General features: G+C 44.6%; 1 protein-coding gene across 1 annotated transcript in view; it reads left to right on the top strand.

The window, feature by feature from the left end:
* LOC119421425 (collagen alpha-1(I) chain) overlaps positions 1-9,804 on the top strand; it is an 18,897-nt gene extending 9,093 nt beyond the window's left edge. The window contains exons 16-49 of the mRNA XM_037688783.1: positions 501-554; positions 843-941; positions 1,063-1,107; positions 1,234-1,332; positions 1,501-1,554; positions 1,649-1,756; positions 2,137-2,190; positions 2,296-2,394; positions 2,473-2,526; positions 2,601-2,699; positions 2,793-2,846; positions 2,922-2,975; positions 3,092-3,199; positions 3,294-3,338; positions 3,902-4,000; positions 4,099-4,206; positions 4,465-4,626; positions 4,740-4,793; positions 4,900-5,007; positions 5,113-5,166; positions 5,297-5,350; positions 5,457-5,618; positions 5,833-5,940; positions 6,321-6,428; positions 6,516-6,569; positions 6,789-6,896; positions 6,995-7,048; positions 7,127-7,234; positions 7,333-7,386; positions 7,495-7,602; positions 7,741-8,020; positions 8,176-8,366; positions 8,622-8,864; positions 9,088-9,804. Of these exons, the coding sequence (XP_037544711.1) occupies positions 501-554; positions 843-941; positions 1,063-1,107; positions 1,234-1,332; positions 1,501-1,554; positions 1,649-1,756; positions 2,137-2,190; positions 2,296-2,394; positions 2,473-2,526; positions 2,601-2,699; positions 2,793-2,846; positions 2,922-2,975; positions 3,092-3,199; positions 3,294-3,338; positions 3,902-4,000; positions 4,099-4,206; positions 4,465-4,626; positions 4,740-4,793; positions 4,900-5,007; positions 5,113-5,166; positions 5,297-5,350; positions 5,457-5,618; positions 5,833-5,940; positions 6,321-6,428; positions 6,516-6,569; positions 6,789-6,896; positions 6,995-7,048; positions 7,127-7,234; positions 7,333-7,386; positions 7,495-7,602; positions 7,741-8,020; positions 8,176-8,366; positions 8,622-8,864; positions 9,088-9,234 (3,390 nt within the window). The 3' untranslated portion in view covers positions 9,235-9,804. The remainder of the gene's footprint in view (positions 1-500; positions 555-842; positions 942-1,062; positions 1,108-1,233; positions 1,333-1,500; positions 1,555-1,648; positions 1,757-2,136; positions 2,191-2,295; positions 2,395-2,472; positions 2,527-2,600; positions 2,700-2,792; positions 2,847-2,921; positions 2,976-3,091; positions 3,200-3,293; positions 3,339-3,901; positions 4,001-4,098; positions 4,207-4,464; positions 4,627-4,739; positions 4,794-4,899; positions 5,008-5,112; positions 5,167-5,296; positions 5,351-5,456; positions 5,619-5,832; positions 5,941-6,320; positions 6,429-6,515; positions 6,570-6,788; positions 6,897-6,994; positions 7,049-7,126; positions 7,235-7,332; positions 7,387-7,494; positions 7,603-7,740; positions 8,021-8,175; positions 8,367-8,621; positions 8,865-9,087) is intronic.
* Positions 9,805-10,824: the final 1,020 nt, after the last annotated feature.

Below are 10,824 nucleotides of genomic sequence, written 5' to 3'. Positions count from 1 at the left end.
TCACACCACAATTACCTAATGATACAGCGAATATATATATATATATATATATATATATATATACTGCATTTTGTCAAAAAGGATTCTTTAAAGTTTCAGTGTGACATATTAAGACCTGCCTGATAAAAGAAATGAAATCATTATTTACAGCCAATTAAAGTGTGTGACAATAAAAAGATTTAAATGTTCTCAGAAGGAGGATTTATATTTAAACTAGCTGAAGATCAGCTTCTTTATTAGCTGCCACAGTTCAGCCTCACTGTATTAACACAATAAATCTAAAGAGACAGATGAAAAAAAAAAAACAGGCTCCAGATTTAAAACCAACAAAATGTGGCTTTTTAAAAAAACGTAGTTCCAGGTTCTGCCACCAAGTGGCACTGCAGCCCTCACACTGGCCCTTTAAAGTTACAGCTCACTTTGAACAAATCACATCTGGTTTACAGCTCCAGCTGGGAAGAAGCTTTGATACTTAAATTTTATTTTTATGTATCTTTTAGGGTCCCACTGGCCCCGCAGGACCTCCTGGATTCCCTGGTGGCCCCGGATCTAAGGTACAACAACAACAACAACAACAACAACAACAACAACAACAACAACAACAATAACAATAATAATAATAATAATCTATATCAATGAATATTTCTAATGAAATGATCAAAGTTTCACATCATAACATCAACATCAGTCACTTCCTTTCTCTCTGGTGATGTTAATCAGGAAAAAGACAGACTGACTGACTCATTAAAGGACTTTCATAAAGTCTAGTTTTATAAAGACTGCCTGCATTTACAACAACACCTGTAAATTACCTGTTACTTGCTTTATTTGTCTGCTTCTAGGGTGACGTTGGACCACAGGGTGCTCGTGGATCTGAGGGACCTGCTGGAACCCGTGGAGAGCCTGGAAACCCTGGACCTGCTGGCCCAGCTGGACCTTCTGTGAGTTTAGACCTGAACGTATTCAGATGCTCTAAGATCTGTTTACTTCCTAAAAGCTGTAAAATAATTTAGCTTGTGTTGGTTTAAATAATAAATCTGGTTCCCTTCTTTTTGCTTGCAGGGAAACCCAGGAACTGATGGTGCTCCAGGAGCTAAAGGAGCCCCCGTGAGTCCTTGTCTAAAAAAATACTGAATATATTTTTTTACTTTTATTGTGGGGTCAGTAACAAACCAGTCAGGACTGAGTTTTCCTTGTCAGTCATATTGTTGTTGTATGTGCTGCCCCCTGCAGGGTGCTGCTGGAGTTGCTGGAGCTCCTGGTTTTCCTGGACCACGTGGACCCCCAGGACCTCAGGGTGCTGCTGGTGCCCCTGGACCCAAGGGTAACACTGTGAGTAAAGCTCTCCATGGAGCCAACCAGAACCTTTGCAGACCTTCTGACCAAGGCAGCAGCTGTTTGTGTTGTGTTTGAGGACTAGACAGGAAATAATCACTGCTGATCATCAACTTGTTTGTAGTTTGTTTTCTTCACCTATTCTTATTTTCATGTATTTCTCAGGGAGAGGTTGGTGCCCCAGGATCCAAGGGAGAGCCTGGTGCCAAGGGAGAGGCTGTAAGTCTACCACAGAGCATCTCAGAGCACAAACATCAAAATGTATTTGATGCATTTGGCCTTTGACATTCTCTGTGGATGGGTTTCTCTCCAGGGTGCTCCAGGTGTTGCAGGACCCCCTGGACCTCATGGAGAGGAAGGCAAGAGAGGAGCCAGAGGAGAGCCTGGTGCTGCAGGTGCTCGTGGATCACCTGGAGAGCGTGTATGTATCGCTTCGAGTTATTTTCTGTTTTTTGAATCATCGATTGGAGTCACCTGGAAATCAAAACTCAACGTTGACTGGTATTTTAAAAGTATTTGTGTTGTTACTGCACAGCTGCAGCTATATAATACAGTTGGCTAATGGTTGTTGTGTGTAAACATTTGGAGACATTAATCATGTCCAGTGTTCAGGACAATAAAGGTTTTTTGATGTATATGTGGAGTTGCAGGTGCATGTTTAGTCCAGCAGGGGGTACGTTCTGCTCTCAGGCCTGGTTTTATCAGCCTGACCTCCCATCATCCTTCAGCTGAAGCTTTCAAGATGTTTGTTCAACTGTTACTGGTTTTCTTGTGAGATTTGTTTCTCTCTCCCTCTTACAGGGCGCTCCCGGTGGCCGTGGTTTCCCTGGTTCTGATGGCCCTGCTGGACCCAAAGTAAATAACAGTACCCACAACTGAAACTATTCATTCCCTTCATCTACAAAATAAATTAATTGTTTCAGTTGAACTCATTTTTCACTAACTCTCCTCTCTTCATAGGGAGCTACTGGTGAGCGTGGGGCCCCTGGTCTTGTTGGTCCTAAAGGTTCCACTGGTGAGCCTGGCCGCACTGGTGAGCCTGGTCTCCCAGGAGCTAAGGTGAGGTACACTTCCCTGCCATGAACACAATGTATTCATCCATGGGATCTCACTTGACCTCTGACTTTTGGTCTGCAGGGTATGACCGGCAGCCCAGGCAATCCTGGCCCTGATGGCAAGACGGGATCTGCTGTAAGACAATATCCAGCACCGTTAAGCTCATTTGTTCACACTGAAATTCATTTTTCATTTAACCTTCCCATCAGGGAGCCCCTGGACAAGATGGCCGCCCTGGACCACCTGGACCTGTTGGAGCTAGAGGTCAGCCTGGAGTCATGGGATTCCCTGGACCCAAAGGAGCTGCTGTGAGTGTTTCACTAGCTCTGTGATATACCTTCCCAGGTTTACGCCAAGAATAAGGCTCCTAAAAGTTATCCTCCATATTTGTTGGTGTACAGGGAGAGGCTGGGAAGCCTGGTGAGAGAGGAGTCATGGGACCCACTGGCCCTGCTGTAAGTGGTTCACCTTTGATTTGATTGAAACAGAAACTATCAGGCTTTCTAAAACCCTGCCATCTTTGTTTCCAGGGAGCTCCTGGAAAGGATGGTGATGTTGGTGCTCAAGGTCCTTCTGGACCCGCTGTAAGTAACATGACTCAGTCACACACGCTTAGCAGAACCCTCCCTAGACTTCAGGTCCAAGGAAGGTAATTGCTGGTCACTGCTGTTGAATCTGACACCTCTTTGTGTATCTTTAGGGTCCTACTGGTGAGAGAGGCGAGTCAGGACCTGCCGGAGCTCCTGGATTCCAGGGACTTCCTGGACCCCAAGGTGCTGTTGGTGAGACTGGCAAGCCCGGAGAGCAGGTGTGAATTGAGACACGACTCAACTAACTGTGATCAGTTTGAAACATTCTCCTGAGAGAAAGAGCTTCTTCATTATATTTGTCTTTGTGTCTAGGGTCTGCCAGGTGAGGCTGGTGCCCCAGGACCTGCTGGATCTAGAGTAAGTTGCTTCTGTTCACTATTGTCACCATCACCTAATAATCTGTTGTCAAGAGCATTCAGGATAGGAGGATTATTAAATAATGACTGGTGTTGTTCTTAGGTGTGTAATGATTGCATTTTAATACCTGAAATTCTCAACATCCAAATAATGTAAATATGTTTTGCACCAAGACTTTCTAAAAGTAGACGTTGACTGATCGCACCAGAGTGGTCTTATTTGAATTTGGTTCAAGTTTTTAGTTTGAAATAACCCCTTAATTTGAAAGCAACCGTTAGATCACTAACTAGAAAGCTCCTACCCTTGTAATGTGCACAGTATTAGACCACTGTGGTCTGGCTTTAAGGCTAAAGGAATCAGGATAACTTTTATAAAAATGAGGTGACATGCTTTTGCCTTGATTTACAGAACAGCTGATAGAGACCTACAGTGGTGTGCACCACCTCTTACAATGTTAGCATAATAATTAGCATAATAAACTCTGAAGGTCTAGCTGGCAGTCATCATGGTTTCCTTGCTCCTGTACCTGCACTTACCTCACATTCTGTTGTTCTTTCTCTTAGGGTGATAGAGGATTCCCTGGTGAACGTGGTGCTCCTGGCCCTATTGGACCTGCTGGCGCCCGTGGATCCCCTGGAGCTGCTGGAAACGAAGGCGCTAAGGTTACCATGGCTCATTTGATGTATTTCAGACTTTTAATTGGGTTTAGGTTACCTGAATCGTATTCACTATGTGATTTTTTTTCCTTTCGGTTCTTCAGGGAGAAGCTGGAGCCCCCGGTGCTCCTGGAGCTCAGGGTCCTCCTGGACTGCAGGGAATGCCTGGTGAGCGTGGCGCTGCTGGACTTCCAGGATTGAGAGGAGACAGAGTGAGTTGTCGCAATAGCAGTCTTTAATACTTCCCACTATACACAATCAAACTTATGCTTCTTAGAATACACCGTCCTAATCACTTCTATGGGAGGTATGCATTGTGAATTTTAATTTTAACCACAGGAAGGACAGTTTGTTGTCATAATCACCATCTAATGATGTTTGTTACCAAGTAACCCTCAGCTGGATCCTCATTAATCCAGAGATCCGATGAGCTGTGGGATCACTGCTAATGCTAACTGCTAAAAATCCAGGGTGACCAAGGACCCAAAGGTGGTGATGGAGCTCCTGGTAAGGATGGACCACGTGGCTTGACAGGACCAATTGGACTTCCTGGACCTGCTGGTGCACCTGGAGACAAGGGAGAGTCTGGTGGCCCTGGACCTGTTGGACCTGCAGGAGCCCGTGGAGCTCCAGTGAGTATTTTTTTTTTCAGTCTACTTAATTGCAAACATTTAGTTGTAAGTTTTTTAACTTTCTTATCCAAAATCTTTAAAATGTGGAATAAAAGTTTTTCTTTTTTTGACAGGGTGAGCGTGGTGAGGCTGGACCACCTGGACCCGCTGGATTCGCTGGACCTCCTGCAAGTTTTTTTTTCTTCGTGAATGCTGCAACATTTTCAGACTTGGTTTTCTTTTGCTTGAAACTTTTTTTTTCTCTAAATGTTTCGTCATCTTTTTTCACTACAGGGTGCTGATGGACAGCCTGGCACTAAGGGAGAGCCTGGAGATAATGGTGCTAAAGGAGACGTTGGTGCCCCAGGTCCTGCTGGACCAACTGGTGCTGCTGGACCTCAGGTATGACATCAAACAGTAAAACCTAGTTTATGATACAAGAAAAACTTTACACAGAATGAAAAGTAAGAGTGTTTTGTAAATTAATTATTATTATTTTAATTTCAGGGTCCCGTTGGAAACACTGGCTCTAAGGGAGCCCGTGGACCTGCTGGACCTCCTGTAAGTCATTGTCTGGTTGCTCTCTAATCCACCTGCCAAACTGCCTATTGTTCTGAATTTTTTAAAATTTGAACTGATTCAATAAAGTTTTTCTCTAGACCCAGTAAACTGATGTGATTTTCCTCCTTAGGGTGCTACCGGCTTCCCTGGCGCGGCTGGCAGAGTTGGACCTCCTGGCCCCGCTGTAAGCCTTTCTCACTAATTCTTTTAGTAATTATTGTTGCTAAGGTGAAGTGCAGTGTTCAACATTTAAAGCACTGTTATGATTTACCACTTCTTCCAACCTATAGGGCAATTCTGGACCTCCCGGACCTCCTGGACCAAGTGGCAAGGAGGGACCCAAAGGAAACCGTGGTGAGACCGGACCTGCTGGTCGCCCTGGTGAAGTTGGTGCTGCCGGACCCCCAGGACTTACTGGGGAGAAGGGTAGTCCTGGAGCCGATGGTTCTCCTGTAGGTGTTCTTCTTAAAAAAAATACTCAAAAATGTCCCAAACTCAGGGCTAAAATAACTAAAAAAAATGACTATTTTCTTTTGATTTACTGTAAATTTACATTTGTGACACCAGAGAAAGTGGGCAGCATAAGAACATGTTTCCTGTCTATTTTCCTTCCTGTTTCTGTTGTCTAACCTCCTTCTCCCTGTTTCTCCCTGGTACCTCCTGCAGGGATCTGCTGGTATTCCTGGACCTCAAGGTATTGCTGGACAGCGTGGTATTGTTGGTCTGCCTGGACAAAGAGGAGAGAGAGGTTTTCCTGGCCTGCCCGGACCTGCTGTGAGTTTTTTATGCTAAACTAACTTTACAAACATGTAAATCATATAGTGGGTGGTCATGGCACAGTGGTATGGCAGTCAACTTGAGACCAGAAAGTCACAGGTTTGATTACCTGCCATGTCCATATGTTGTGGTGTCCTTGAGCAAAACACCTACTCCTTTTATGCTCCCCGGGGGCTTTGAAAGTTTCCCATTGCTCCACCTGGGTGTACCGCACATGCGATGGGTTAAATCCAGAGGACATTATGCAAACTGTTCTGAAGGGGGTATTTATTTTTTTTAAATCTGTGAAACTTGATTTTGTCCGTTCAAAGCACTAGAAAATAAATTACAAATATCTAAGGGTATTTTAACTTAATGTGAAAATGTGTGACCCACAGGGAGAATCTGGAAAGCCAGGACCTTCTGGACCTGGTGGTGAGCGTGGGCCTCCTGGACCCATGGGACCTCCTGGTTTGGCCGGAGCCCCTGGAGAGCCTGGACGTGAGGTACCAGGAACAAGGCTGCACGGTCTCAATTTCCTGCTACTGCTAGGTGTTTTTATTTGTTAGTTAACCTGCTTTGGTTTGTTGTAGGGAACCCCTGGTAATGAGGGAGCTGCTGGTCGTGACGGAGCCCCTGGACCTAAGGTATGCTCATGTGTACTTGACCCATAAGATTGTAGATGTAGTATCTAAACTAGCAGCTGCTAGGTTCCTTCATGAGCAACAATCTGGATTGCACTAGATGCTTAGCTGACATCTTTAGTGAGGAGAAATAATATCTATATTACATGTAGCCCCGTGAATAAAAAGGAGGTTCTGCCTTCAAATGATGACAATATATATTTTTTAATGTTTTGATTTTAGGGAGACCGTGGAGAGAATGGCCCTGCTGGTGCCCCTGGTGCACCTGGACCCCCTGGTGCCCCTGGCCCTGTTGGACCCGCTGGCAAGAGTGGTGACCGTGGAGAGACTGTGAGTGACAAAGTCACTTTGATTACTCATTAGCTTAGCCTTTTAATAAGTTGTACCATCGTGTGTATTTATTTGAAAATGACTTCTCTGTGTTTCAGGGACCTGCTGGCCCAGCTGGTCCTGCTGGCCCTGCTGGACCTCGTGGCCCTGCTGTAAGTATTAACGTCATCATTAAAAGATGATTACAATGGGTGGAACATAACAATAAATTATTTTCTGTACCCTAACAGGGACCTGCTGGAGCTCGTGGGGACAAGGGAGAGACAGGAGAGGCTGGAGAGAGAGGCATGAAGGGACACAGAGGATTTACTGGGGCACAGGGACCTCCTGGACCTTCCGTATGTTACATTACCATATATCTCCAAATTACTGTATATAGATTATGTCTATATTTTGCTTTCAAAAACAAGTCCTGTGTTTTTGTTTGCACTCATAGGGACCTTCTGGAGAGGCAGGACCTGCTGGTTCTTCTGGACCTGCTGGACCTAGAGTAAGTTTTCTCTCTAAAATTCTGGACTGATGATGACTTGGGTTTCCAAAATAGATTCATTCATCCGAAAATTTCAACTTTCATTAATTTCCTCTGTGATCTTCGTAGGGTCCTTCTGGATCTGCTGGTGCTCCTGGTAAGGATGGTATGTCTGGCCTTCCTGGACCCACTGGACCTCCCGGACCTCGTGGACGTTCTGGAGAGATGGGACCTGCTGTGAGTCCAACTATCCACTTGTTCTTCCATTCCTCTATTTACTTTGTTTCTCCCAACCGTAGGAGTGTAGAGGTTGTGTTTTCCCACAAGTAGACTGAACTGTCAGAGAGAAACTAACCAAACCCTGTTTTCACTTAGGGTCCTCCTGGACCTCCTGGACCTGCTGGTCCACCTGGTGCTCCTGGTGGTGGATTCGACCTTGGCTTCATTGCCCAGCCCCAGGAGAAGGCCCCTGATCCCTTCCGTATGTTCCGTGCCGATGATGCCAATGTTCTCCGTGACCGCGACCTGGAGGTGGACAGCACCCTGAAGAGCCTGAGCCAGCAGATTGAGCAGATCCGCAGCCCTGATGGAACCAGAAAGAACCCTGCCAGAACCTGTAGGGACCTGAAGATGTGCCACCCTGACTGGAAGAGCGGTAAGTCAGAATTGAAGTCTTGCTTGTGCATGCCTTTTGGCAGATGATAATTTTACAGAGCTTAGATAATGGTGGCACAGTATATTTTTAAAAACTTTGTCTGGAACAGTTTTCCCAGGTTTTGACATTTTATCTTTTACTTTGATGTTGTTCAGGCGAATACTGGATTGACCCAGACCAAGGCTGTACTCAGGATGCCATCAAGGTCTACTGCAACATGGAGACTGGAGAGACCTGCGTATCACCAACCCAGCCTGAGGTGGCCAAGAAGAACTGGTACATGAGCAAGAACATTAAGGAGAAGAAGCATGTCTGGTTCGGAGATGCTATGAACAATGGCTTCCAGGTAAACACATGAAGCTACTTTACTCACACCAACAATCTTTACTTCTTAACTTTTACTTCATCCTCCATTTCCTCATTTAAAATTTGAGCTATGTTAGAGTTCTTGGAAATTCAAGGGCATTCAATAACACCTCTTCCATACAGCGCCCTGCCTCACTTCTTTTTTCCAGCTCTTTCATATCTTTCCTTCTATGATTCTGTCGTTGTTCTTACACTTCCAACCAGTAATTCTTCCCTTTGTTTCCTTCCTGCATAGTTTGAGTACGGAAGTGAGGGCTCCCTGCCAGAGGACGTCAACATCCAGATGACTTTCCTGCGTCTCATGTCCACGGAGGCATCCCAGAACGTGACCTACCACTGTAAGAACAGCATTGCCTACATGGATGCCACTGCTGGCAACCTCAAGAAGGCCCTTCTCCTCCAGGGCTCCAACGAAATTGAGATCAGAGCTGAGGGCAACAGCCGTTTCACCTACAGTGTCCTGGAAGATGGCTGTACGGTGAGGAAACATATTCTTCCACCTCTTCCTGACTAACAGCTGAACAAGCTTTTAATTGAGAATTTGTTCTTAACTGACATAAAAACATTTCTTTCCAATAGTTGTTCAGCTGGTCTTGTTTTTAAAGTGTTTTAGATATGACCTCTGATAGAACTAGATAAGCAACCAAAGGGATTCAATCATTTTGACTTCTGAAACTAATATTACTTTGTCTTTTTTGCAGTCACACACCGGAACATGGGGCAAGACAGTCATCGATTACAAGACATCGAAAACATCTCGTCTGCCCATTATTGATATTGCTCCTATGGACGTTGGTGCTCCAGACCAAGAGTTTGGCCTTGAAATTGGACCCGTCTGTTTCTTGTAAAAAGAAAAATCTGGACTTGAAAGTGTTGTTGTGTGTGAGCGTGTGTGCGTGTTTTATTTTTTATTTTTTAGCAGTCATCCCAACCCCAATAAGAAACCCCCAACAAAACATTTGTTTTATGTCACTTGATTGAAAAATCTGCCCCCTCGTTCCTGATTCTACATGTTTCCATTTGGCTGTTGTTCTGATGGTCCACTTTGCCTAAAACCTGCACTTCTTCAACAACAAGATGGTGGCGGCGTGGTTGCGTCTGCATCATAGTGTTTAGGACCACTACGTTTCTCCGTTTGGACTTTTCTTCCTTTGTTCTTCTTGCCATCACCAACACCACGGACCTTGTAGAGAAGACTTTTGGTTTCACTGGCAACAAGAAAATAATATATGCCTTTGTAAAGTGTAAAAAAAACCTCCCATCTTCTTCCAGCCAAACCAGGCCTCACTGGAGTTTACGGAAACACACAACTGACTTTGTATTTTTCTACGCCTCTGAGGAGTGACAGGACAAGCCTAACAGACAGAATTGCTTTGTACCACATTTCAGGTGTTGATGAATAAACGGTGAAACTGACAGATATGTTTGTGTTTGTTGTTGTGCCCTCCTCTGCTCCGCCTGCCCCTTACCAGGTGGCCAGCGCCCCCTAACACCACCTGCAGCTGCTGGGATTTGTTTGTTCTTGTGGTTGCTTTCGTCTTTCATCGGCTGTTTCTCCTTTTTTTAATTCTGAAAGAAAAGCTACATTAAAACTGCCAGCAGAGAAACACAAGTTGAAACCTTTTTTTAAGGATGTTATGGCTACCTCAAAATAGAAACTAATTCCAGTTGTAAGAAGTGTTTTTGAAGTGAAGCCTGCTTTAGTTGTGGCAGTCAGTGGAGGTTTGCTGACACTTTCAACAGAAGCTGAAACAACTAAGGTGCTATTGTTTATCTGAGGCATGCAGGCTGTCCGGTCCCGTGACACTGTTGTGCAGTGTTACAGTCAGGCCAGCATGGCACTCTTGCTGCTAACATGAAACCACAGCTGTTTCTAATTTGTTTCCTGCAACAACCAAAATTAAAACATTCACATCAGGGCCAGAAAAAGAGACATGGGTTGTGAATTTTAAAGGTACACTAATGGGGAAAAACATCACAAGGATCTGTACCTATTTTGTATATGTATAATAAATTGAGATGTTTTTAATTATTTTGAATGCTGAAATAAAGCATGTTAAATGGTCTAAGATTGAATCCTGTCTAATTCCCTGAACTGACTGCCACCACACAAACTACAGCACAAATCCAGCTCTTTAAGCTTCTAAAAGAAAACCACAATGTCTGAAACAATCTGAAGATTCAACAAAACATCTGTTTAATGTCCCTTAATGTCTGTTTAATAACATCCCTGCTGGATGGATCCAATCAAAAATTCAAGAAACATTTTAAATCCAACCATCCATCCATTATCTTTACCCGCTTCTTCCTTGTTGGTTCGCGGGGGTCACTGGTGCCCATGTCCAGCAATCACTGTGAGAGGCGGGGGACACCATGGACAGGTCTCTAGTCCATCACAGGGACACCTGGACAGGTCTCCAGTCCATCACAGGGACAAC

The sequence above is a fragment of the Nematolebias whitei genome, chromosome 15 (assembly GCF_014905685.2).
Source record: "Nematolebias whitei isolate Nwh7 chromosome 15, NemWhi1, whole genome shotgun sequence".
NCBI lineage: Eukaryota > Metazoa > Chordata > Actinopteri > Cyprinodontiformes > Rivulidae > Nematolebias > Nematolebias whitei.
Note: the sequence above shows the minus strand (reverse complement) of the source record. Positions and strands in the feature narration are given on the sequence as shown.